Source organism: Gorilla gorilla, chromosome X (assembly GCF_029281585.2).
Source record: "Gorilla gorilla gorilla isolate KB3781 chromosome X, NHGRI_mGorGor1-v2.1_pri, whole genome shotgun sequence".
In the NCBI taxonomy this organism is placed as follows: Eukaryota; Metazoa; Chordata; class Mammalia; order Primates; family Hominidae; genus Gorilla; species Gorilla gorilla.
The window spans coordinates 87,015,022-87,042,274 of record NC_073247.2 but is presented as its reverse complement, the minus strand read 5'-3'; the positions used below and the strand labels follow the sequence as shown (position 1 = coordinate 87,042,274).

At 37.9% G+C, this 27,253-nt stretch overlaps 1 protein-coding gene across 3 annotated transcripts in view; it reads right to left on the bottom strand.

Moving 5' to 3' along the window:
- Window positions 1-21,094, bottom strand: part of UPRT (uracil phosphoribosyltransferase homolog) — a 30,585-nt gene extending 9,491 nt beyond the window's left edge. The window contains exons 1-2 of one of the 3 annotated variants that reach the window (XM_004064415.2): window positions 20,513-21,094; window positions 1,610-1,652 (exon numbers count right to left, since the gene is read on the bottom strand). In XM_004064415.2, coding sequence (XP_004064463.1) covers window positions 1,610-1,652; window positions 20,513-20,898 — 429 coding nt within the window. In that variant the 5' untranslated portion in view covers window positions 20,899-21,094. Of the gene's footprint in view, window positions 1-1,609; window positions 1,653-20,394 lie in introns of all 3 variants that reach the window. The other 2 variants (XM_055376764.2, XM_031005871.3) reach the window with 2 other exon arrangements.
- Window positions 21,095-27,253: the final 6,159 nt, after the last annotated feature.

Sequence of the window (27,253 nt, the reverse complement as noted above, 5' to 3'; positions counted from 1 at the left end):
AGATAGTGTACTAGAAATCCTCAAGAAGATAAACCTAAATAGCTCCAGTCTCTACCACAACCACAACAGACCCTTTCTCACCCCATATCAGGACCTTGAAAGCCACCTGCAGAGAACAGAGAGAGATCCAAATCATTATCCCCTCAGGCGAATTATGCCATAGGTCCTTACTATCTCACTGGGCTAAGATTATGCTTGCCCTTTCAGGGAAGCATCTTACAATAACCGTGAACTTAACTCCTACTTTCTATAGAAAAAGAGCATAAGAACAGCAAAAGAAAGAGGAACCGTTTTCTACCAGTAAACACCAAAACAGCAGCCATTAAGATACAAGTTCTTCAAGCCTGTTCTTTTGATTTGATAAAAGCATAAAAGACAGAATGACCTAACTATTGCTCCAGGAATGTCAACCACATTTATCTTGTTACTATCTAAGGGTTATTACTGCCACTGAAAACTCAAATAATTTTAAATAAAATTGGTCTCTGAACCAAGAATACTTACGATGAAAAGCAGAACAGGAGTTGTCTATGCTCTTTTGGAATAAATCCTCAGGCAAAACCTAAATGAAAAGTTTCATGCCTTTTTTTCACATTCCTTTTAATCATCTACCTTAATCTGATTATAACTTTGGGGCTAAGAAGCCCTGTTCACTCCTTTCTTTCCCAAACTAAATTTGCACTTAGTTTGTAAATCTAGTATTTAGATCATAAACACCAAGAGATTAGGGACCATGCCTACATTCTTCACTATTGTATCTCATCTCTCTGGACACAGCCTAGCACAATACCTGATTCATGCAAGTTTAGTGAAATACATTCATGAAATATACACTAAACTTCATGAATATATACTAAATATAAATATACATTAAACTATATATAAATATAAATATACACTAAACTTTCCTGAATGTAATGTATTTTCTGCTGTGGATTAAAACTAATAGCCACAGCAGAAAACATGTCAACCTCACTTCAAGCACTGAGCATGCTTAGATATTAACACAAGAAGAAAACACAGTGCTTACCCTGAAGACAAACCAATTTGGACTGAGATCCTCTCAGATCACACTAGCTAAACAGAACTGGGCTTGGTCAATTCTTAATAGGAAGTGCCTGAGGAAACCATAGACAGTCAAATGTACTATTTCACATGTGAAGGCTAGTACAGGAAAGAAGAGGCAAAATAAGCCTCCCCCTGCCGCCGCCGTAAACTACAAGAAATATATATTTTTGTACATTCGTTGGATACCACAAGTGTAACTATGAGGTCTCCTTACATTTTTGGTTTTCTTTTAATGTACTTCACTGCCCTAAGAGGAGGCACTTAAGAACTGCTGAAACTCAAGTTACCAAGATCCATTTGAGAGGTAGTGGTATCTCAGAAATACGGGAATTAGTTCATGGGCAATGCTTTGTGGTGAAAAGTATTGAAGTAGATCTTTAATACAACAGTGAAACAACACTTCATTAGCCTAGCAAGATGATGGTTACTTAGTACAATCTCTTTCAGCCCCAGAATGCTCTAGAACAAAAATATCCCTTGGTCTACCATGGTTATATCACTAGGCAAAACAATGAAATGAAAATGAAAAGCCCCCACCTACCAAACGATCCGCAGAAAACATGAAGTCACCTCTACTGGCTGTCCTAAAAAAAGATAATACAAGTTTTAGTCTAAATTAGAGCTTTAAGGCAAAATGTTATTTAATATGTACAGTAACACTGATATTAAGACCTATAACATACTGAAAGCTTAAATGCTTACATGTACAGACTATTACTGAGGCAAGATACTTTTTACTAGGATACGGGCACCTAAATGAGATGACTTGATCAATAATGAAAATGCTTGATACCAACATTAGAGACTGGAACTGAAAAGATCATGCAGTTCCCCACTGAGCTGCCCAAGTACATATTAGTCAACTGGGAGATGAACAAGTTACCCCTGGAGGGTGAGAGCAAGTCCAGAGCTAAAGTTGAGAGGAAACTTTGCAGTAAGAAAAGCAGTTTCTCCCCATTCTCCCCCTCAACTCACCTTGATCTAAAACCTATATTACCAAGATAAGTAACCCATCTACTTTGTAATCCTTTTTGGAACTAGAATGGTACCAATAAATAAATCCTCTGCTTTTGCTACTGCTTTCAAAAACATATAAACTAATTTCTGAGAACTCATTCTCAAATAATTGATAATTTGTTCCTTTTGACTGTTTTTTCAAATAAGTACTTCATTCCCTAGATCCTTCTGCCATTTTCCTGTCCATTTCCTCTGGTCAATATCCTGAGGTAACCAAGTAATAATAATCCAGGGCTACATCTACCCACAAGCTGTTAACGAGCCAAAAAGGGAATGTTAAATAACTGATGTTATTTCTGCACATAAAAATGTAGTATTGTTCCTCATCTTTCTTCCATATAAATTAAATGATCTGACTGAATGGATTGATTTACAGCTTATGTACTTAAAAACCCCCATCTGCCTATCTATGGACCACCTAAAGTATTCTCCAAAACAGCCTCAAAATGATATATGCAAACACATATTATCTCAGTATATCATTAATTTCCACTCTTTTGCCTCAAGTTGCATTTGATTTCTCTGAGATGGAAAAAGCAATGAAATAGCCCTGACACAAATGGCATTAGGTTTCTTAGAGTAACCACAGTTCTATCATACTACAGATATTAGCTCTCTAAAATATAAACCACAATTTAGCAACAGCAAGAATATAGGTCTGTGTTGTTTATTTACAAAAATTCCTTAAACTCAGAAAACTCTATCCACACATACCTACACACACACAGAGCCCCTTTAAAACAGGCTCAATTTCATGTACTGTGGTTTTCAAATAAGACTATACAATTACACCAGCACCTTTCATTTATATAATTAATCTTCACTCAGTGAACTGCAAAAAATACTGAAACTTACTGCTCTGTTTGCTAGGTCTATACAAACTTACCTAGGCAGCTAGAACATAGTTTTTCAACAAGAAAGAAGTCTGGATTTGACTTAAAGACATATGCGGTGTTATATATTATAGGAGACACCTGAAATGTCAGTTTTTATTTCTGAACAGTTAGATATCACTTTATTACAGAGAAACAGTATATTAGGTTAAGTGATCAGAGTCGCCCAAATCTGTTATTTTACTTTGGAATCAAACATTTTACCACCTTTCACACCCTCCCCCACAAAAAAATCAGCCTCAGCTGATAACTTTTGCACAATAAGCACCTACTTTCTCTATATTCCAAAAAAGGTACACACTATGAGAACCTAATATGAGCTGTTATCTCTTGACAGCTATTTGACCTCCAATAAAATCATTTACCACTCCAAGTAACTCTACTGCAAGCTGTAATTACTTACCTATTTCCTGCTGTATAGACAGACTTCAGATCCATACTATTCATTTTAAATCCATTTAGAAATTAAAGTATATCTAGAATACAATAAGTTGACCTCGTTTTTTTAAAAAAAAATTCCACAATGGCCTTCAATATCATATTTAAATCTTTAACATTGTTAAGACTAGAGCTTCATAAAGCAGGTATTTACTTGTTGTATCAATGAAGCTGCATGTATTCTCTGAGGCTCTATTTTAGACACAACACTAGGCTGAATTATTTGTTAATAGGGATGTTTTAATATGAACCAGACTCCAGATCTTCTTCATTCCACACACTTCATTTTAAATCATAACCATAATCTCTCCTACTGGAAAAAAAGCTTTGAAAGACACATTAATTATCTATCTGATAATAGTTCCAAATAAAGTCTAATGTAAAATTATCACAATGTAAAAAACACACATACACACATCCCTGGAATATTTTTAAATACATCTAAATAACCAAGTATCAAATATTTAAACAGATAATGATATCCAGGCACTTGTAATCCAAAGTATAGATATCTAATTGTTAAGCTGAGCATATTTTAAATTGTACAAACCCCAAGCAGGTTTAGCGATGCAGATTTAACCATATCTGAGAACCCACTTTTCTTGACACCTCCTCACATAAACAAATGTGTCACACACCTGTAGCATAAGACAAACGCCAAAGGCAGTCATTTTAAAAAGTTATCTTCACACTGAAACAACAAAAGAATGGGATTCATGCTGGAAGCCAAATCCTCATTTTTTAATTTACTTTTTTTCAACTTTTATTTTACATTCAGGGGGTACATGTGCAGGTTTTTTACCTGGGTGTATTGCATGATGCTGAGGTTTGAGGTACAAATGATCCTATCACCCAGGTACTTAGTATAGTACACAACAGTTAGTTTCCCAACTCTTGTCCCCCTCCATCCTTCCCCCATTTAGTAGTCCCCAGTGTCTACTGTTGCCATCTTCATGTCCATGAGTAACCAGTGTTTAGCTCCCATTTATAAGTGAGAACATGCAGTATTTGATTTTCTGTTCCTGCATTAATTCACTTAGGATAATGGCCTCCAGCTGCATCCATGTTACTGCAAAGGACATGATTTCATTCTTTTCTACGGCTACATAGGATTCCATCATATATATTTACCACACTTTCTTTATCCAGTCCACTGTTGATGGGCACCTACATGGATTCCATGTCGTTGCTATTGTAAATACTGTTGTGATGAACATACAAGTGTGTGTGGTTTTTTGGTAGAACAATTTGTTTTCATTTGAATATATACCCCGTTATGGGATTCTTGGGTCAAATGGTTTCTAATAATTTGAGAAATCTTGAAACAGCTTTCCACACTGGCTGAACTAATTTACATTCTCACCAACAGTGTATAAGCATCTCCTTTTCTACACAGCCTTGCCAAGATCTGTTGTTTTTTGACTTTTTAATAATCACCATTCTAACGGGTGTGAGATGGTATTTCATTGTGGTTTTGATTTGCATTTATCTGATGATTAGTGATGATAAGCATTTTTTCATATGTTTGTTGGCTGTTTGTATGTCTTCTTTTGAAAAGTGTCTGTTTATGTCTTTTGCACCTTTTTAAGGGGGTTCTTTGTTTTTTGCTTGTTCAATGTGTTTAAGTTCCTTACAGATTTCTGGATATTACACCTTTGTCAGGTTCAGAGTTTGTGAATAGTTTCTCCCATTCTGTAGGTTGTCTGTTTACTCTGTTGATAGTTTCTTTTGCTGTGCAGAAGCTCTTTAGTTTAATTAGGTCTCACTTGTCAATTTTTGTTTTTGCTGCAATTGCTTTTGAGGACTTTGTCATAAATTCCCAAGGCCAATGGTAAGAAGGGTAATTACCAGGTTTTCTTCTATGATTCTTGTAGTTTGAGGTCTTACATGTAAATATTTAATCCATCTTAAGTTTTCTACATGGTGAAAAGTGGGGGTCCAGTTTCATTCTTCTGCATATGGATAGCCAGCTATCCCCAAACTATTTATTGAATAGGTAATCCTTTCCCTATTCCTTATTTTTGTTGGCATTGTTGAAGATTAAATAGCTGTAAGTCTGTGGCTTTATTTCTGGGTTCTCTATTCTGTTCTATCAGTCTGTGTGTCTGTTTTTTCACCAGAACCATGCTGTTTTGGTTACTGTGGCCTTGTAGTATAGTTTGAAGTCAGGTAATGTGATGCCTCCAGCTTTGTTCTTTTTGCTTAGGATTGCTTTGGCTATTCTGGCTCTTTTGGGGTACCACATGAATTTCAGAATAGTTTTTTTTTCCAATTCTGAGAAAAATAATGTTGGTAGTTTGAGAGGAATAGCATTGGATCTATAGATTGCTTTGGGCAGTGTATCCATTTTACCAAAATTGATTCGTCCAATCCATGCACATGAAATGTTTTTCTACTGTGTCGTTTATGATTTCTTTTAGCTGTGTTTTGCAGATCTCTTTGTAGAGATCTTTCGCCCCCTTGGTTAGATGTATTCCTAGGTATTTTTTTGCAGCTATTGTAAATGGAACTTTTTTTCATTTATTTACTTTATAGATATGGGGTCTCACTATATTGCCCAGGCTGGTCTTGAACTCCTCAGCTCAAGTGATCCTCCTGCTTTGGCCTCCCAGTGTGCTTGGATTACTGGCATGAGCCACTGTGCCCAGCCCTGTAAATATGATTGTGTTCTTGATTTGGCTCTCAGCTTGAATATCATTGGTGTATATAAATACTACTGATTTTGGTAGACTGATTTTGTATTCTGAAACACTACTGAAGTCATTTATCAGTTCCAGGAGCCTTTTGGTGGAATCTACAGGGTTTTCTATGTATAGAATCATATTTTCCATGAAGAGAGATAGTTTGACGACTTCTTTTCCTATCTGGTTGCCTTTTATTTATTTCTCTTGCCTGATAGCTCTTGCTAGCACTTCCAGTACTGTGTTGAATAGGAGTGGTGAGAGTGAGTATCCTTGTCTTGTTCCAGTTTTCAAGGGAAATGCTTCCAGTTTTTGCCCATTCAGTACAGTGTTGGCTGTGGGTTTGTTATAGATATATGGCTGTTATTATTTTCAGGTATTTTCCTTTGATAACTAAGAAATGATTTTTTTGAGTGGTTTTATGATAAATGGATGGTATACTTTATCAAAAGCTTTTTCTGCTGCTGTTGAGATGATCATATATTTTAAAATTCTTTTTATGTGTTGAATCACATTTAGTGATTTGCGTATGTTGAATTATCCTTGCATCCCAGTAATGGCACCTACTTGATCATGGCAAATTAACTTTTTGATGTGCTGTTGAATTTGTTTCGCTAGTATTTTGTTGAGGACTTTTGCATCTATGTTCATCATAAGTGGCTTGAAGTTTTCTTTTTTCATTGTGTCTTTGCCAGGTTTTGTTATCAGGGTGATGCTGGATTCATTGGATTCATAGAATGAGTTAGGGAGGAGTCCTTCCTCCTCGATTTTTTTGGAATAGTTTCAGTAGAATTGGTATAAGCTCTTCTTGTATGTCTGGTAGAATTCAATTGTGACTCTATCTGGTCCAGGTCTTCTTTAGGTTGGTAGGTTTTTCACTACTTATTCAATTTTGGAACTTAATGTTGGTCTGTTCAGGGTTTCAATTGCTTCCTAATTCAATTTTAGGAGAATGTTTGTTTCCAGGAATGTATCCATTTCCTCTAGATCTTCTAGTTTCTGCATCTAGAGTTGTTCATAATAGTCTCTGAGGATCTTTTGTATTCACATGGGATTATTTGTAATGTCACCTTTGCCTTTTCAGGTTGCGCTTATTTGGATCTTCTCCCTTTTTTTCCTTTGTTAATCTAGCTAATGGTCTATCGATTTTGTTTATCCTTTCAAAGAAGTAACTTTTGACTTTGTTGATCCTCTGTATGAATTTTTGTGTATCAATTTCATTCACTTCCACTCCGACTTTAATTATGTATTTTCTTCTGCTAGCTTTGGGTTTAGTTTTTTCTTGTTTTTCTAGTTCCTCTAGGTGTGACATTAGATTGTTAATGAGATCTTTTTAACTTTTTGAGGTGTTTAGCACTATAAACTCCTCTTAATGCTGCTTTTGCTGCATCCCAGAGATTTTGGTATGTTGTGTCTCTGTTTTATTTCAAAGAATTTTTTGCAAATCCTCAATTTAATGTGGACTTGTTAAACCTGACTCTTTCCTAAATATTAAGTGAGACTGTCTATAAAGCATTTTAACATTTCCTGGGGCTGTAGCAATTGTATATATTTAAAAATATCTACATCTCATAGTAGACCCAAAACAACATGAAACCTTTTAAGAGTCTCACTGATCTTTCTTTCAATAAACTAATATTTATTATCCACAAGATATAGAAATATGAAAAAGAGGAAAATTTTTATAATATTAAAATGTTAACATGGGGAGCTTCTCCCATCTTCTTACTAAGCCTCACTACTACTAGTACTATTACTATTACTACAACTTCTAAATGGAGGGATTCTCCCCTGGGATAATTACAACTTCAATTCTCACAGCAGATATTGACATTTTATCACACATTCTGTTTCTTCTCTCTATTCAGAATACACTTAACAACCCTCATCTTTTTTTTTACAAAAATCAATTTAACAACTACATATACATACGTATGTGTGTGTGTGTGTGTGTGACATATATATATATCCTAAATTACAAAGACTTAAGTATATAACTCTTCTAAAAAAAGGTCCATAAATTACAGGAGGTACCTAATGTTATACACATATTACTACCTTCTTTTCCAGAGGCCACCATCTAGTAAAAGCTTCCTTGGTGCCCAGTAGTAACCACTTTTGGTATATTATCTCATCTAATCCTCATACAATTTAAGAAGTAGATTTTATTATCACTACCACTTTAGCAATGAGAACAGTGAGGCTTCCAAAAGTAAAGTCAGGTTCTTCACAGCCTGGAGCTCTCCAATTCCAAGTCTCTGAGAAAAGCAATGACTTATATTTTGCCCTAATAAGGGAATGCTTACTACTAAAAGGTAGCCAATTTTTTAGATGTCCTGTTATGATACTTCTCTCCCTGTGACTCAGATTGATATGTATATACAATGGAAACACAAAACAATGAAAGAGTTTGGGAGGCAAATAAAACATCATTAAAATATTCCTTCTGAAGAGGGAAAAGTTTTTATAACGTGGCTTGTAAAATATGTACTAAGGTTACCACATACAAGAATACACCCTTTCCAACAATGACTAAAGCAAAATCTTGTGACTTATCACCTAAAAACAACTTAATTTAAATAAAATGCTAGTAGCACTGAATTAATTGTCATTTCAAAAATTTAAATATATCACTCTCTCTGGGAGGATTATATACAAAGTTTGTTCGTAGCATATGGGGCGAGGGGCAGGTTGGGTGTTGTAGTTGGGCATAGGTTTGCCAGATTAAGTAAATCAAAATCAGGACCCACCCCCACCCCCAAGTAAATTTGTATTTCAGAAATCCCATGAAATATTTAGGACATACTTAACATAAAAAATTATTCATTGTTTATTTGAATTCAGATTTAACTGAGCATCCTGTACTTTGCCAGGCAATCTAAGTTGAGGAGGAAGAATTAAATGGACTCAAACTCAGCTCTAATGTGCTTTTTTTGGTTTTGAGCAACAAGTTAAAGGAAAGTACAACAAAAAAAGCTTTTCTGGCAGGTTTTAACCAAATGAATGTTTCATTTAAAGTTAATGTTTAGTGAAAACATGAGCTTTACATCCATAACTACTTTATTATTATGTGATCACTAAAATATAGTCCCGAAGTTTGTCGTAGTATACAGATGATTTATGAATGGTTTTCCTTCTCCTTCCTTTGCCTTCACAAAAACAAACCCCCAATGAAGAATTTGGAGCAAACTTAACCAAAAGCAAAAAGTTTAAAAAAAAAATATTATGTTACTATTTTTTTTTTTGCCAGGTGCAAGGCATCAAGGCCACAGCACTTTAGCGCCTTCTTAATAAACTCACAGAGTGTCAATAACTATTTACCTGCACCTCAAAGCTGCATTCAATGTGAACATTCAAAATAGGACAGAGGAGAGGACCCACAGACCCTCTTAAGGAAGCAGATTGCTCCTGCAGGACCTGGGAGATACCCCAAATACTGTGAGTGTCCCAACTGTGGAAGTGAGAAAGGGAGACCCTCCCCTCCCAAACACACACCCCCACTGAAGAATCTGAAGGTCTGTTTGTGGGAGAAATGTATGACCTTACCTGGAGCTGAGTCAATTTAGAGAGCCGAGTGAAATACAGGGGTAGAGAAAGCAGCAGAAAGGCCCTGGAAGCTTGCTGGGTCCCCAAGCAGCCCATTCCTGCCTGACAAAACAGGGATCCATCAGGAGGGAGGCCAGAGGAGCAGGGGGTAAATCTCCACAGGGAGAAGGAAATCTCTAGCTGAACTTTTTAACAATTTCAATGGGGCAAGAAGCCTCCTGGCCAGAACTAGGGGGAGGGCACAAATCCAGTGTGCAGACTCCACAGGCAGGGAAAGAAGTTTTTCTTTCTCAACTTGGAGGCGGGTAGCCTGGGCAATTTTTCAAGCCAGTCGTGCCCACTGCCTGGAAACAGACTTGGGGCTGTTGGAGGGGGCATGGTGGGAGTGAGACCAGCACTTCGGTTTACATGGGAGCTGGGTGAGGCCTGTGACTCCTGGCTTTCCCCCACTTCCCTGACAACCTGCAGAACTCAGCAGAGGCAGCCATAATCCTCCTAGGTACACAACTCCAGTGACCTGGGCATCTCGACCCCATCCCCTACAGCAGCCACAGCAAGACCGGCCCAAGGAGAGTCTGAGCTCAGACACACCTAGCCCTGCCCCCACCTGATGTTCCTTCCCTACTCACCCTGGTAGCAGAAGACAAAGGGCATATAATCTTAGGATTTCTAGGGCCCCACCCACCACCAGTCCCTCTCCATACTACTACAGGTGATGCTGTCTGGAAAGTGCCACCTCCTGGCAGGAGGCCAACCAGCAAAAAAATAGAACATTAAACCACCAAAGCTAAAAACCATAATGGAGTCCACTGCACCCCCCTGCCACCTCCACTGGAACAGGCACTGGTATCCATGGCTGACAGACCCATAGACGGTTCACATCACAGAACTCCATGCAGACAACACCCAGTACCAGCCCACAGCTGAACAGACTCTCTGGGTAGCTGGATCCAGAAGAGAGACAACAATCACAGCAGTTCAGCTCACAGGAAGCCACATCCATAGGAAACGGAGGAGAGTACTACATCAAGGGAACACCCCGTGGGACAAAAGAATCTGAACAACAGCCTTTGGCCCTAGATCTTCCCTCTGACAGAGCATACCCAAATGAGAAGGAATCAGAAAACAAACCCTGGTAATATTACATAACAAGGCTCTTTAACAGCCCCCAAAAATCACACTAGTTCACCAGCAATGGATCCAAACCAAGAAGAAATCCCTGATTCACCTGAAGTAGAATTCAGGAGTTTAGTTATTAAGCTAATCAGGGAGGCACCAGAGAAAGGCAAAGCCCAATGCAAGGAAATCCAAAAACGATACAAGAAGTGAATGGAGAAATATTCAAGGAAACAGATAGCTCGCAGAAAAAACAATCAAAAATTCAGGAAACTTTGGACATACTTTTAGATATGGGAAATGTTCTGGAAAGTCTCAGCAACCAAACTGAACAAGTAGAAGACAGAAATTGACAGCTTGAAGACAAGGTATTTGAATTAACCCAATCCAACAAAGACAAAGAAAAAAGAATAAGAAAATATGAACAAAGCCTCCAAGAATTCTAGGATTATGTTAAACAACTAAACCTAGGAATAATCCATGTTCCTGAGGAAGAAGAGAATTCTAAAAGCTTGGAAAACACATTTGGGGGAATAATTGAGGAAAATTTCCCCAGCCTTGCTAGAGACATAGACATCCAAATATGAGAAGCACAAAGAATGCCTGAAAAATTCATCACAAAAAGGTCATAGCCTAGGCACATTTTCGTTGGGCTATCCAAAGTTAAGATGACGGAAAGAATCTTAAGAGCTGTGAGACAAAAACACCAGGTAACCTATGAAAACCTATCAGATTAACAGCAGATTTGTCAGCAGAAACCCTACAAGCTATGAGCTATCTATCTTCAGCCTCCTCAAACAAACAAACAAACAAAAAATCAGCCAAGAATTTTGTGTGCAGCAAAACTAAGCATCATACATGAAGGAAAAATATAGCCTTTTTCAGACAAAGGCTAAGAGAATTCACCATTATCAAGCCACCACTACAAAAACCACTAAAAGGAGCTCTAATTCTTGAAACAAATCCTGGAAACACATCAAAACAGAAACTCTTTAAAGCATAAATCATGCAGGACCTATATAACAAAAATACAAGTAAAAGGCCAAAACTAAAAACAAAAAAAACAGTACACAGACAACAAAGAGCACAATCAATGCAACAGAACCTCACATTTCAATACTAACATTGAATGTAAATGGCCTAAATGCTCCACTTAAAAGATACAAAACCGCAGAATGGATAAGAACTCACCAACCAATTATCTGCTGCCTTCAGGAGACTCACCTAACACATGAGGACTCACACAAACGTAAGGTAAAGAAGTGGAAAGAGACACTTCATGCAAATGGACACCAAAACCGAGCTGGAGTAGCTGTTGTTATATCAGACGAAACAAACTTGAAAGCAACAGCACTTAACAAAGACAAAGAGGGACATTATATAATGGTGAAAAGCCTTGTCCAATGGAAAACCATCACAATCCTAAACATATATGCACCTAACACGGGACCTCCCAAATTTATAAAACAATTACTAACAGACCTAAGAAATGAGTTAGACAACAACACAATAACAGTGGGGGACTTCAGTACTCCACTGACAGCACTAGACAGGTCATCAAGACAGAAGGTCAACAAAGAAACAATGGATTTAAACTATACCTCGGAACAAATTGACTTAACAGATACATACAGAACATTTCATCCAACAACTGCAGAATACATATTCTATTCAACAGTGCATGGAACTTTCTCCAAGACAGACCATATGATAGGCCATAAAACAAGCCTGAATAAATTTAAGAAAACTGAAATTATATCAAGCACTCTCTCAGACCGCAGTGGAATAAAACTGGAAATCAACTCCAAAAGTAACCTTCAAAATCATGCAAATACATGAAATTAAATAACCTGTTCCTGAATGATCACTGGGTCAAAAACAAAATCAAGATGGAAATTTAAAAATTCTTCAAACTGAATGACACATACCTCCCAAATAATGACACAACCTCCCAAAACCTCTGGCATACAGCAAAGGCAGTGCTAAGAGGGAAGTTCACAGCCCTAAACACCTACATCAAAAAGACTGAAAGAACACAAACTGACATTCTAAAGTCACACCTCAAGGAACTAGAGAAACAAGAACAAACCAAACCCAAATCCAGCAGAAGAAAGGAAATAATCAAGATCAGAGCAGAACTAAGTGAAATTGAAGCAAAAAAATATATATATAAGATAAATGAAACAAAAAGCTGGTTCTTTGAAAAGATAAATTAAATTAATAGACTATTAGCAAGATTAACCAAGAAGAGAGAAAATCCAAATGACCTCACTAAGAAATGAAACAGGAGATATTACAACTGACACCAGAGAAATACAAAAGATCATTCAAGGCTACTATGAACACCCTTACACACATAAACTAGAAAACCCAGAAGAGATGGATAAATTCCTGAAAACAATACAACCCTCCTAGCTTAAATCAGGAAAAATTTGATACCCTGAACAGACCAATAACAACCAGCAAGACTGAAATGGTCATTTAAAAATTACCAACAAAAAAAAAGTCCAGGATTAGATAGATTCACAGCAGACTTCTACGAGACATTCAAAGAAGAATTGATAACATTCCTTTTGACACTATTCCACAAGACAGAGAAAGAGGGAATGCTCCCTAATTCATTCTATGAAGCCAGCATCACCCTGATAGCAAAACCAGGGAAGGATATGACCAAAAAAGAAAACTACAGACTGATATCCTTGATGAACATAGATGCTAAAATCCTTAACAAAATACTAGCTAACCAATTCCAACAGCACATCAAAAAGATAATGCACCATGATCAAGTGGGTTTCATACCAGGGATGCAGGGATGGTTTAACGTATGCAAGTCAATAAATGTGACACACCACATAAACAGAATTAAAAACAAACATCACAGGATCATCTCAATAGATGCAGAAAAAGCATTCAACAAAATGCAGCACACCTCCATGATTAAAACTCTCAGCAAAATCAGCATAGAAGGGACACAACTTAATGTAATAAAAGCCATCTATGACAAACCCACAGACAACATAATACTAAATGGGGAAAAGTTCAAAGCATTCACTCTAAGAACTGGAACAAGACAAGGATGCCACCCTCACCATTCCTCTTCAACATAGTACTGGAGGTCCTAGCCAGAGCAATCAGACAAGAGAAAGAAATAAGGGGCATCCAAATTGATAAAGTGGAAGTCAGACTGTCACTGTTTGCTGAGGATATGATCTTTTACCTTGAAAACCCTAAAGGCTCCTCCAGAAAGCTCCTAGAACTGATAAAAGAATTCAGCAGTTTCTGGATACGAGATTAATGTACACAAATCAGTAGCTCTTCTATACACAAACAGTACCCAAGCTGAGAATCAAATCAAGAACTCAACCCTCTACAATAGCTGCCAAAAAAAATAAAATCCTTAGGAATTTACCTAAGGAGTTGAAAGACCTCTACAAGTAAAACTTCAAAACACTGCTGAAAGAAATAATAGATGACACAAATGAATGGAAACACATCCCATGCTCATGGATGGGTAGAGTCAATATTGTGAAAATGATCATACTGCCAAAAGCAATCTACAAATTCAATGCAATTCCCATCAAAATACCACCATCATTCTTCACAGAATTAGAAAAAACAATTCTAAAATTCATATGGAACCACAAAAGACCCCACACAGCCAAAGCAAGACTAAGCAGAAAGAACAAACCTGGAAGTGTCACACTACCTGATTTCACACTATACTATAAGGCCACAGTCATCAAAACAGCATGGCACTGGTATAAAAATAGGCACAAAGACCAATGGAACAGAACAGAGAACTCAGAAATAAACCCAAATACTTATAGCCAACTGATCTTCGACAAAGCAAACAAAAATATGAAGTGGGGAAAGGACACCCTTTTCAACTAATGGTGCTGGGATAATTGGCTAACCACATGTAGGAGAATGAAATTGTATCCTCATCTCTCACCTTATACAAAAATCAACTCAAGATGGATTAAGGGCTGAAATCTAAGACCTGAAACTATAAAAATTCTAGAAGATAACTTTGGAAAAACCCTTACAGACATTGGCTTAGCTAAAGATTTCATGACCAGGAACACAAAAGCAAATGCAATAAAAACAAAGATAAATAGCTGGGACTTAATTAAACTAAAGAGCTTTTGCACAGCAAAAGAAACAGTCAGCAGAGTAAACAGACAACCCATACAGTGGGAGAAAATCTTCACAATCTATACATCTGACAAAGGACTAATATCCAGAATCTACGAGGAACTCAAACAAATCAGCAAGAAAAAAAAAAAAAACAATCCCATCAAAAAGTGGGCTAAGGACATGAATAGACAATTCTCAAAAGAAGATATACGAATGGCCAACAAATATATATATATCATGGAATACATATCAAATATATATATATGATGGAATACTAGTCAGCCATTAATAAAATGAATTAACAGCATTTGCAGTGACCTGGATGAGATTAGAGATTACTATTCTAAGTGACGTAACTCATGAATGAAAAACTAAACATCGTATGTTCTCACTAGTATGTGGCAGCTAAGCTATGAGGATGCAAAGACATAAGAATAATATAATGGACTTTAGCAACTTGGGAGGAAAGGGTGGGAGGGGGTCAAGGGATAAAAGACTACAAATATGATGCAGTGTATACTGCTTGGGTGATGGGTGCACCAAAATCTCATAAATCACCACTAAAGAACTTACTCATGTAATCAAATACCACCTGTACCCCAATAATTTACGGAAAAAAATAAATAAGTGAAACCTGAAAGCTTTAAAAAAATAAAATAAATGTTGAAATTATTGCAAAAAAATGGGACAGAAAAACAAGGGAAACTATCATTTTATCTGATTACAATTGCTACATTAATTATCCTTTGTGTCAGGGACTGTGCCAGGTCAGACCCCCTTTCTGCCTCCTTGGAGTCCAGTCTAGTTAGGTATACCAGCATATGCCCAGTAAATATTATAACAGAGGTCCATACAGCTTAGTGGTGACTTCCTCCTTCCTGCTCTAAAAGTCAGAGGAGTCATATGGGAAACACACAAAAACCGAAAATATGTCCATGTTTTAAACAATTTGCACGTCACAGTTTTTTTCTGCAGTGGGCATTTTGGTTTTGTGCAAGTTGGAAGGAAATGTTGGAAGATTCCTCCAGTGTTGATGTAATGCTAGGTCAGGCTCTCTAGCCTAGTTCTGTTTAGTGTGTGGAATCCCTGGATCACCCTATCTATAGCCCGAATCAGCAGGCTAGCAAATCAGCACACAAGAGAGACTGGCCATTCTCCCAGGGGCAATGGCCCAGTCTAAACACAGCACAATTACCTGTGGTCAGGTTTTACTCAAGACTATACAAACAACTGCTAAGGATGGGAGTCAGGAACTTGTATTTTAAAAAAAGAGAGAGAGACTCCACAGGCAATTCTGATGCACACAGCTTTGGTTAAGGACAATACATTACTTAGTCACATAACTCAAATCACATTAGATTGCACTCACATTAGGGTTACACAGGATGTTCATTCACCCTAAGGATAATATTCTCCCCTCCAGGTGACTAAAGAGAGTCACAAGGCTGAATGTGCTCCTTTTTTGTCCTATGTCACATACTGACATACTCTAACATTGCTAAACTTTTAAACAAGCAGCTTGCTGAGGCCATGCCAAAGCCCCACCTAGGACAAATACACAGGAAGCATTCAACAGCTCACACAACAGCTTTAATGTTTCAGGAAACAAAAAATAAAAAACAAAAAACTGGACAGGGAGGATGATCTTTTAAATACACTGCATTGCCTTTAAATATGAGGTCATGAACTATATTCACAGGAAAAGCACATTACTCAGATTTTGCTGAGTTTAGTATATAAAGGAGGCAGAAGAGAAGGATGTGTGGTTTAATCCATTGCAACAACAACAACAAAACGACATAAATGAAGGAATCTTTTCTTATCCCAAGTTCACCAGCAACCCACTTACGTATGGCTGAGCAAATAATCTACTCAGTGTTTACTGCACTTTCAAAGAGAGAAATTTATTTCCTTGAAATTCAATAATACAACCAACATATTATGTTTCAAATATTGCACATTTCAAAAACTAAAAAGACATTTTAAATCAATACAGACAATGTTCTCAATCTTGCCTGTTTCACATATATACAACAACATGCAGTCCTGCTGGCTCAATCCCGATTTCCCCATACCAAAGTCAATTCACAAAGCAATCCCTTCACTATATAGATGCTAAGGACCAGAAACAATAAAAGAAAAATATGTACTCCAGTGGCTTCTATTATCGGACAGTTCCACAGTGCACATTTATGCTGTCACATCAAAATAGTGAAGAGAATAAGCCCCAAAGAGAACAGGTTATGATAACTGATGGCACCTTCCATAACTAGACCTACGTAAATATAGCTCCTCTTACCATAGGCACCTTAAACCAGCCTCCTAGAGGGGCTAAAACAGGTCTTGTGAGAGAGGATGACAATTTTTTAAAGATAAAGAAAGGGAATATAAAGCCTCTAATTTGGTTAACAAAAACCAAACTAAAAACAACGTCCCCAGCCTAAATAAGCAGCAATACATTACTAAAAATTGTGGTGGGTCTTTCCATACTATATCAAAACAAGATAAAAATTATCTACAATATCCCAGTATTCATTTTCAAAATAAAAAAGTGAATTCCACATAGAGTTAAATTCATTTTACTGTCTTCTAACAAATCAAGAAGACAGCACTTATGAATGCAATTAGAAGCATGCACAAATCCAAACATGAGGCTTGAAATTCCTTAAATGTGAACAGCTCTTCACAGTTCATAATGAATATTCATGAACAGTATCTTGCTTTAGCCTCCCAGGGGCTCCATGTGATATTTACCAACATCTTCATTTTACAAATGATAAAGGTGAAGCACAGAGATGCTAAACATATTGCCTAAATCACTCCTCTGGATCCTGCTGTCTCCTTCCAAACTTAGAGGAAAAAAAAAAAAGGATTCCACTTACACCCAGGTTTACTACATAACCCAGGTTTTTCTGACTAATGACGTATAATCAGGTATTATTTTGTCATATGTGAATGCTAAACGCCATTCCCTCTCCAAGCGCTATAGCAAGGGCACTTCACCTTTACATTATCATGACACTTTGTGAAATCTAAAAAACTAAGGAATCCTCACCCTCTAAAAAAAAAGGCACATATGTGAATGTTCATAGCAGCATTATTCATAATAGCCAAAGAGTGGTAAACCACCCAAATGTTCACCAACTGATGGATAAACAAATTGTGGTATATTCATATAATGGAGTATCATTTAATCATAAAAAGGAAAGATCCCACACGGATGAACCTTGAAAACATGCTAAATGAAACGAGTCACAAAATGACCACATATTGTATGATAATGAAATGTCCAGAATAGACATTTTTTATATGTAATGTGCAGAATGGGCAAACCATTAGAAATAGAAAGTAGATTAATGATTGTCTAGGGCTTTGGGTGGGTTGGGTGAAAATGGGGAGTGACTGTTTAATGGGCATGAGGTTTCTTGCTGGGGTGATGACAAATGTTCTAAAACTGTGGTGATGAATGCACAGCTGTGAACATACTTAAAACCACTGAATTATACACTTTAAATTCTTGAACTGTATGGTCTGTGAATTATATCTCAATAAAGATGTTATTTAAAAACAACTATTAAAAATCTTCATATGAGTAAAATTTCCCAGATAATTTATGAGGGTTTGTTAAAGCCCTGAACCCATCTACTGGTACGAGGGAGTCCAAGACCCAAGCTTAGTAACTTCTGCTCTGTAGAAACAAGAATCATCATCTATTTTTCTTTGTTGTACATGTAAGATTTATTTTGGCTGCCCCTACCCTACCACAACTACAGCAAACCTATGCCTCCTATTTTTTAGGATCACTATTTTGTCTATTAGATAACATAACCACAGTAGTTTTCAATATTGATTCATTAAAGAGTAAAATAGTATAGTTTCGTAAATATAATTTTAAGAGCTACAAAAAAACTCTAGCAATTGAGCATCTATTATTTGCAAGGCATGGCCGGCATTCAAAAATGTAAAAGATTTCTGCCTTCAAGATGTCATAGGCAGGATAAGATCTATACAAAAATAACAATATACGAAAAAGAAGGTGAATCTTGCATTAAAAAGACCAGGGAAGATAAGCCAGGAATAATGATTAAAGGGAAGCTTCTTGGCAGAGGTGGACAATTATTTAATGCTGTGTTTCACCCTGAAGAATAAGTATCCTGAACGTGCATAAAGGAGACACAGGGAATACCAGATGAGAGCAGAAACAGATATGTTTCAGAATTGTTCCTAGGAACTATGAAGAAGGGCCTTCATCCCAAGCTAAGGGGGCCAGGCATGGTGGCTCACACCTGTAATCCCAACATTTTAGGAGGCCAAGGCAGGATGATTGCTTGAGGCCAGGAGTTCAAGACCATCGTGGACAATATAGCAAGACCTCCATCTCTACAAAAAAATAAAAAATTAGCCGGGGGCAGTGCCATGTGCCTGTAGTCCCAGCTACTCAGGAGGCTAAGGCAGGAGGATTACTTGAGCCCAGAAGTATGAGGGTACAGTAAGCTATGATCTCACCACTGCACTCCAGCCTGGGTGACAGAGAGAGATCCTGTCTCAAAAATATCAATCAAGCTAAGGATCCTGGACTTTATTTGGTAGGCTCTGAGAAGCCAAAGAAGGTTGCTGAGTAGGGCAATTACTGAATCAAAGATGTATGTTATGAAGATTGATTGTACAGTAATGTATGGGTGCATGTGGAAGAGAGGAAAAACTGCAAGCAGAGAAACAGTATTATTACAATAGTGTAAGACAAGGTTTCTAGAGTCTGGTTTAGGGAGTGGCATCTGTCATTCAGTAGCCATTTTTAAAAGATCAAGGCATGCCCCCCCCACCCCTGCCACTAAAAAAGGGGTGTTTTGACATGCTGCTCATTTAAAGTGCTGCCAATAAAGAAAATAGCTGTAGTTCATCATGGTACATATTTCCCTGGAGAAAACCCATTTACAACGTAGGTTTAGAAATTTCAAAATTACATTTTAACATGAAGTTCTGGCTACATCGGTTTGTGGGATTAGGAAGGGCCAAAGGCTCCTTTAGGCTCCCTTTGATCCATTAACTATGTTCTGTGAGTTTACAGTGAAAAATGATAAGAGATGGACGATAAGCTTTCATGTGATCAAGTAAACCTGAACTCCAAGACTAAAAGACCTTGTTTGCAGTAGCAAATACTAAAGGGTCAGGGCCTGAATAGAATTTCCTTGAAATTGCTTTATTTCTATTTATGAACCTGAGGTGATTGGTGGTAGTGCATAACCCTGGATAGTAACCATTTCTGGGTTATAGGTTTACCATGTGGACAAGCACTGGCCACATAATATAGGGGAGTTTACCTGCCTGGAATGGCCAAGGAGTTGTCTTCCCTGGGAGAGACAAAGAGCCCAGAGGCTACCTAAAGTCTTCCTCCCCACCCAAAGTGATGTTAAACACCGGAACTTGGAAAGAGAAGGTTGGCGTTCGAGTCACACGACACAAACACACACACACACACACCAAATAAAAGGTCTTACCCCAATCTCCAAAGTTTGCCAAGGCCAAAAACACTGTCTCTTAGCCCTTTTACTTCCAATCCCCGCCCACAGCCTGCAAGACCCTCCACTTCCCTTTCCCCTTCCGCTCTCGGCTTACTTGTCCCGGATGATGGTCTGTAGCTCCCGGATCTGATCATTCATAGGCAGCAGCTTAAGCTGCGCCCCGATCTGCCGGGAGAGTTCGCAGTCCTCTAGGAAGGAGTTCCCAGCTGGTGCGTCATAGCTGCTACTGTCACCACTACCACTGTTGCCCTCTGAGTTGAGGCTGGAGCCGCCGCAGGCCTCAGAGTCCAGCTCGGCCGGCAGGCTAGAATGGGCGTGCCCCGTGAGGAGAATCACCTTGGCCCTGGAGGCTCTGTTTCCCCCTGCGTGGTCCAGGATCGGATCGCCAGGTCGCAGCTGCTCGGGACTTGGGGTTGAGGCAGAGTTTACTTGCTGGTTGTGACAGGGCATGGAGTCCGGACACTGTAACTCCGTGGCCATACACCGGGCCCCGGGCTATCCCCGCTGCTACTGAACACTAAAGATAAAGAGGAACGGGTAGAAAGGACAGATGCTCACGTGCTCTCTCGGTTGCTCCCGCCTCCTCAGAACATCTAACCCTGGCTGTCCTTTCACCCCTAGGCCGCTGTTGGTTTCCTTTAGCACACTTTGGCTCACTCCCACCCACACCAGACGTACTGCCTGCCTAGACACCCTATTGGCTGCACTCCCCGCCACTCTGCGGCGCCACTGCTTGTTAACCCTTTGAGTCACCCTTGCTACGTGGGTTCCCACAGGTAGCTAAGCCCCCGCAGCGAGGCCAAGGATGCCAGCTTGAAGGATTTTCCGGGGGCCCCTGGGGCTTCTGCATTCAGAACTTTGGGTGATTAGTAGAGCCAGGAAAAACTGGGGGTGGCAGGTGATGATACACAGTTACACACGTAAGGCCCATGTTTTCAGACTTTGTGACCTAGCAGAGAAATTATATCTCAGTAACCGCATCTTCAGTTAGCTTGTCTGCATAACAGAAGGAAGAAGTAAAAAAATGCCTAGCAGGCTGCTGAAGAGGCTGTCCTCTACTAGACTGTTCTAGAAACTGCAGCTTCCCAAGTATGCTTGACCGCCAAAGCTTTTCTTATCTTTATTGGTTGGGCCCTACAGTGTACACGTTGTCATGGGGACTCAGGCAGCATTTCAGATCCACTATCATTTTGAATCTTTTAAGTACTTGGAAAGACGCTTATTTTTAAGTGTATGGACTCACTATAACGGCCTGAGGTAAGAGTGTCTAGGGCAGTACTTTTCAAACATCAGTATGTACCACAATAATTGTAGAGCTTGTTAAAATGCAGGTTCTTACGGCTCATTTTTGAGATTGTGATTCTGTAGATCCGAGATGGGATACAAGAATCTTTTTTTTTTTTTAACTTTTAAGTTCAGGGATATATGTGCAGGTTTGTTACATAGGTTAACTTCTGTCATGGGGGCTTGTTGTAAAGATTATTTCATCGCCCAGGTATTAAGCCTAGTACCCACTAGTTGTCTTTCCTGATCCTCTCCCTTCTCACACCATGCACTCTGCAGTAGGCTCCAGTGTGTGTTGTTCCCCACTATGTGTCCATGTGTTCTCATCATTTAGCTCCCACTTATAAGTGAGAACATGCAGCATTTGGTTTTCTGTTCTTGTGTTAGTTTGCTAAGGATAATAGGCTCCAGCTCCATCCATGTCCCTGCAAAGGACATGATCTCATTATTTTTTATGGTTGCATAGTATTCCATGGTGTATATGTACCACATTTTCTTTATCCATTCTATCATTGATGGGTAGTTAGGTTGATTCCATGTCTTTGTTATTGTAAATAGTGCTGGAGTTAACATATGTGTGCATGTGTCTTTAATAAAACAATAATTTATGTTCCTTTGGGTATATACCCAGTAATGGGATTGCTGAGTTGAATGGTATTTCTGTCCTTCCTTTTTTTAACATGCCTATACAGATTTTTTTATAATTTTTTTTTTTATTTCCATAGGTTATTGGGGAACAGGTGCTGTTTGGTTAGATGAGTAAGTTCTTTAGTGGTGATTTGAGAGATTTTGGTGCATCCATCACTCGAGCAGTATACACTGTACCCTATTTGTAGTCTTTTATCTCTCAAGCCCTTCCCACCCTTTTCCTCCAAGACCCCAAAGTTCATTGTATCATTCATATGCCTTTGTATCCGTCATAGCTAAGCTCCCACTTATGAGTGAGAACATACAATGTTTGGTTTTCCATTCCTGAGTTACTTCACTTAGAATAATAGTCCCAAATCTCATCCAGGTCGCTACAAAAGCCATTAATTCATTCCTTTTTATGGCTAGGTAGTATTCCATATATATATATATATATACACGTATATATATACACACATATATATATACGTATATATACACATATATACGTATATATACACATATATACGTATATATATACGTATATATATACGTATATATACACATATATATACGTATATATACGTATATATACACATATATATACGTATATATATACGTATATATACACATATATATACGTATATATATACGTATATATACACATATATACGTATATATATATATATATATACGTGTATATATATATATATATATATATATCTCACAGCTTCTTTATCCACTCATTGATTGATGGACATTTGGGTTGGTTCTACGTTTTTGCAATTGCGAATTATGCTGCTATAAACATGCGTGTGCAAATATCTTTTCTGTATAATGACTTCTTTTCCTCTGGGTAGATACCCAGTAGTGGGATTGCTGGATGAAATGGTAGTTCTACTTTTAGTTCTTTAAGGAATCTCCACACTGTTTCCATTAGTTGACATTCCTACCAGCAGTGTAGCAGTGTTCCCTGTTTGCCACATCCATGCCAACATCTACTATTTTTTTATTTCTTTGATTATGGCCATTCTTGCAAGAGTAAGGTGGTATTAAATTGTGGTTTTAATTTGCATCTCTCTGATAATTAGTGATGTTGAGCATGTTTTAATACATTTCTTGGCCATTTGTATATCTTCTTTTGAGAATTGTCTATTCATGTCCTTAGCCCACTTTTTGATGGGATTGTTTGTTTTTGTCTTTCTGATTTGAGTTCCTCGTACATCCTGGATATTAATCCTTTGTCAGATGTATAGATTGTGAAGATTTTCTCCCACTGTATGGGTTGTCTGTTTACTCTGCTGACTGTTCCTTTTGCTGTGCAAAAGCTCTTTAGTTTAATTAAGTCCCAGCTATTTATCTTTGTTTTTATTGCATTTGCTTTTGTGTTCCTGGTCATGAAATCTTTGGCTAAGCCAATGTCTGTAAGGGTTTTTCCAAAGTTATCTTCTAGAATTTTTATAGTTTCAGGTCTTAGATTTCAGTCCTTAATCCATCTTGAGTTGATTTTTGTATAAGGTGAGAGATGAGGATCCAGTTTCATTCTCCTACATGTGGTTAGCCAATTATTCCAGCACCATTAGTTGAAAAGAGTGTCCTCTCCCCACTTTATATTTTTGTTTGCTTTGTCGAAGATCAGTTGGCTGTATTTGGATTTATTTCTGATTTTGTGTTTTGTTCCATTGGTCTGTGGGTATATTTTAATACCAGTACCACGCTGTATTCGCAACTATTGCCTTACAGCGTAGTTTGAAACCAGGTAATATGATGCCTCCAGATTTATTCTTTTTGGCTATATGGGCTATTTTGCTTCAGTATGAATTTTAGAATTGTTTTTTCTAATTCTGTGAAGAATGATATTAGTATTTTGATGGGAATTGCATTGAATGTGTAGATTGCTTTTGGCATTATGATCATGTTCACAATATTGATTCTACTCATCCATGACATGGGTTATGTTTCCATTTGTTTGTGTCGTCTATGATTACTTTCAGAAGTGTTTTGAATTTTCCTTGTAGAGGTCTTTCACCTTCTTGTTTAGGTATATTCCTAAGGATTTTTTTTTCACATAAAGTGTTTATTTTTTCCTTATTATACTTTAAGTTCTGGGGTATTTGTGCAAAACATCCAGATTTGTTACATAGATATACATATGCCATGGAGGTTTTCTGCACCCATCAACCCATCGCCTACATTACATAGTTTTCCTAATGCTATCCCTCCCCTAGCCTCCCAACCCCGAAAGGCCACAGCGTGTGATGTTCCCCTCCGTGTATCTATGTGTTCTCATTGTTCAACTCACACTTATGAGTGAGAATATGAGGTGTTTGGTTTTCTGTTCTTGTGTTAGTTTGCTGAGAATGATGGTTCCCAGCTTCATCCATGTCCCTGCAAAAGACATGAACTCATCCTGTTTTTATAGCTGCATGGTAATCCATGGTGTCTATGTGCCACATTTTCTTTATCTAGTCTAAAATTGATGAGCACTTGGGTTGGTTCCAAGTCTTTGCTATTGTGAATAGTGATACAATAAACACATGTGTGCATGTGTCTTTATAGTAGAATGATTTATAATCCTTTGGGTATATACCCAGTAATGGGATTGCTGGGTCAAATGGTATTTCTGGTTCTAGAACCTTAAGGAATCCCCACACTATCTTCCACAATGGTTGAACTAATTTACACTCCGACCAACAGTGTAAAAGCGTTGCTGTTTCTCCACATCCTCTCCAGCATCCGTTGTTTCCTGACTTTTTAATTATCACCATTCTAATTGGCGTGGGATGGTATGTTATTGTGGTTTCGATTTGAATTTCTCTAATGACCAGTGATGATGAGCTTTTTTTCATATGTTCGTTGGCTGCATAAATGTTTTCTTTGGAGAAGTGTCTGTTCATATCCTTCACCCACTTTTTGATGGGGCTGTTTGTTTTTTTCTTGTAAATTTATTTACGTTTTTATAGATTCTGGATATTAGCCCTTTGTCAGATGTGTAGATTGCAAAAATTTTCTCCCATTCTGTAGGTTGTCTTTTCACCCTTATGATAGTTTCTTTTGCTGTGCAGAAGCTCTGTTGTATAATTAGATCTCATTTGTCCATTTTGGCTTTTGCTGCCATTGCTTTTGCTGTTTTAGTCATGAAGTCTTTGCCCATGCCTATGTCCTGAATGGTATTGCCTAGGTTTTCTTTTAGGGTTTTTATGATTTTAGGTCTTGTGTTTAAGTCTTTAATCCATCTTGAGTTACTTTTTGTATAAAGTGTTAGAAAGGGGTCCAGTTTCAGTTTTCTGCATATGGCTAGCCTGTTTTCCCAACACCATTTATTAAATAGGAAATCATTTTCCCATTGCTTGTTTTTGTCAGATTTGTCAAAAATCAGATGGTTGTAGATGTATGGTGTTATTTCTGAGGCCTCTGTTGTGTTCCGTTGGACTATATATCTGTTTTGGTACCAGTACCGTGCTGTTTTGGCTACTGTAGCCTGGTAGTAGAGTTTGAAGTCAGGTAGCATGATGTCTCCAGTATTGTTCTTTTTGCTTAGGATTGTCTTGGCAATGTGGGCTCTTTTTTGGTTCCATATGAAATGTAAAGTAGATTTTCCAGTTCTGTGAAGAAAGTCAGTGGTAGCTTGATGGGAATAGCATTGAATCTATAAATTCATTTGGGCAGTATGGCCATTTTCACAATATTGATTCTTCCTATCCATAAGCATGGAATGTTTTTCCATTTGTTCGTGTTCTCTCTTATTTCCTTGAGTTGTGGTTTGTAGTTCGCCTTGAAGAGGTCCTTCACACCCCTTGTAAGTTTTATTCCTAGGTATTTTATTCTCTTTGTAGCAATTGTGAATAGGAGCTCACTCATTATTTGGTTCTCTGTCTGTTATTGGTGTATAGGAATGCTAGTGATTGTTGCACAGTGATTTTGTATCCTGAGACTGCTGAAGTTGCTTATCAGCTTAAGGAGATTTTGGGCTGAGATAATGGGGTTTTCTAAATGTACAAACATGTCATCTGCAAACAGAGACAATTTGACTTCCTCTGTTCCTATTTGAATACCCTTTATTTCTTTCTCTTGTCTGATTGCCCTGGCCAGAACTTCCAATACTATGTTGAATAGGAGTGGTGAGAGAGGCCATCCTTGTCTTGTGCTGGTTTTCAAAGGAAATGCTTCCAGCATTTGCCCATTCAGTATGATATTGGTTGTGGGTTTGTCATAAATAGCTCTTATTATATTGAAATACGTTCCATCAATACCTAGTTTATTGAGAGTTTTTAGCATGAAGGGCTGTTGAATTTTATCAAAGGCCTTCCCTGCATCTGTTGAGATAATCATGTGGTTTTTGTCATTGGTTCTGTTTATCTGATGAATTACATTTATTGATTTGCATATGTTGAACCGGCCTTGCATCCCAGGGATGAAGCCAACTTGATCGTGACAGACAAGATTTTGATGTGCTGCTGGATTTGGTTTGCTAGTATTTTATGGAGGATTTTCACCTTGATGTTCATCAGGGGTATTGGCCTGAAATTTTCTGTTTTTGTTGTGTCTCTGCCAGGTTGTGGTATCAGGATGATGCTGGCATCATATAATGAATTAGGGAGGAATTCCTCTTTTTCTGTTGTTCGGAATAGTTTCAAAAGGAATGGTACAAGCTCCTCCTTGTACCTCTGGTAGATTTTGGCTGTTAATCTGTCTGGTCCTGGACTTTTTTTTGTTGGTAGGCTATTAATTACTGCCTCAATTTCAGAATTTGTTATTGCTATATTCAGGGATTAGACTTCTTCCTGGGTTAGACTTGGGAAGGTGTATCTGTCCAGGAATTTATTCATTTCTTCTAGATTTTCTAGATTATTTAGGTAGAGGTGTTTATAGTTTTCACTGATGGTCATTTGTATTTCCTTGGGATCAGTTGTGATATACCTTT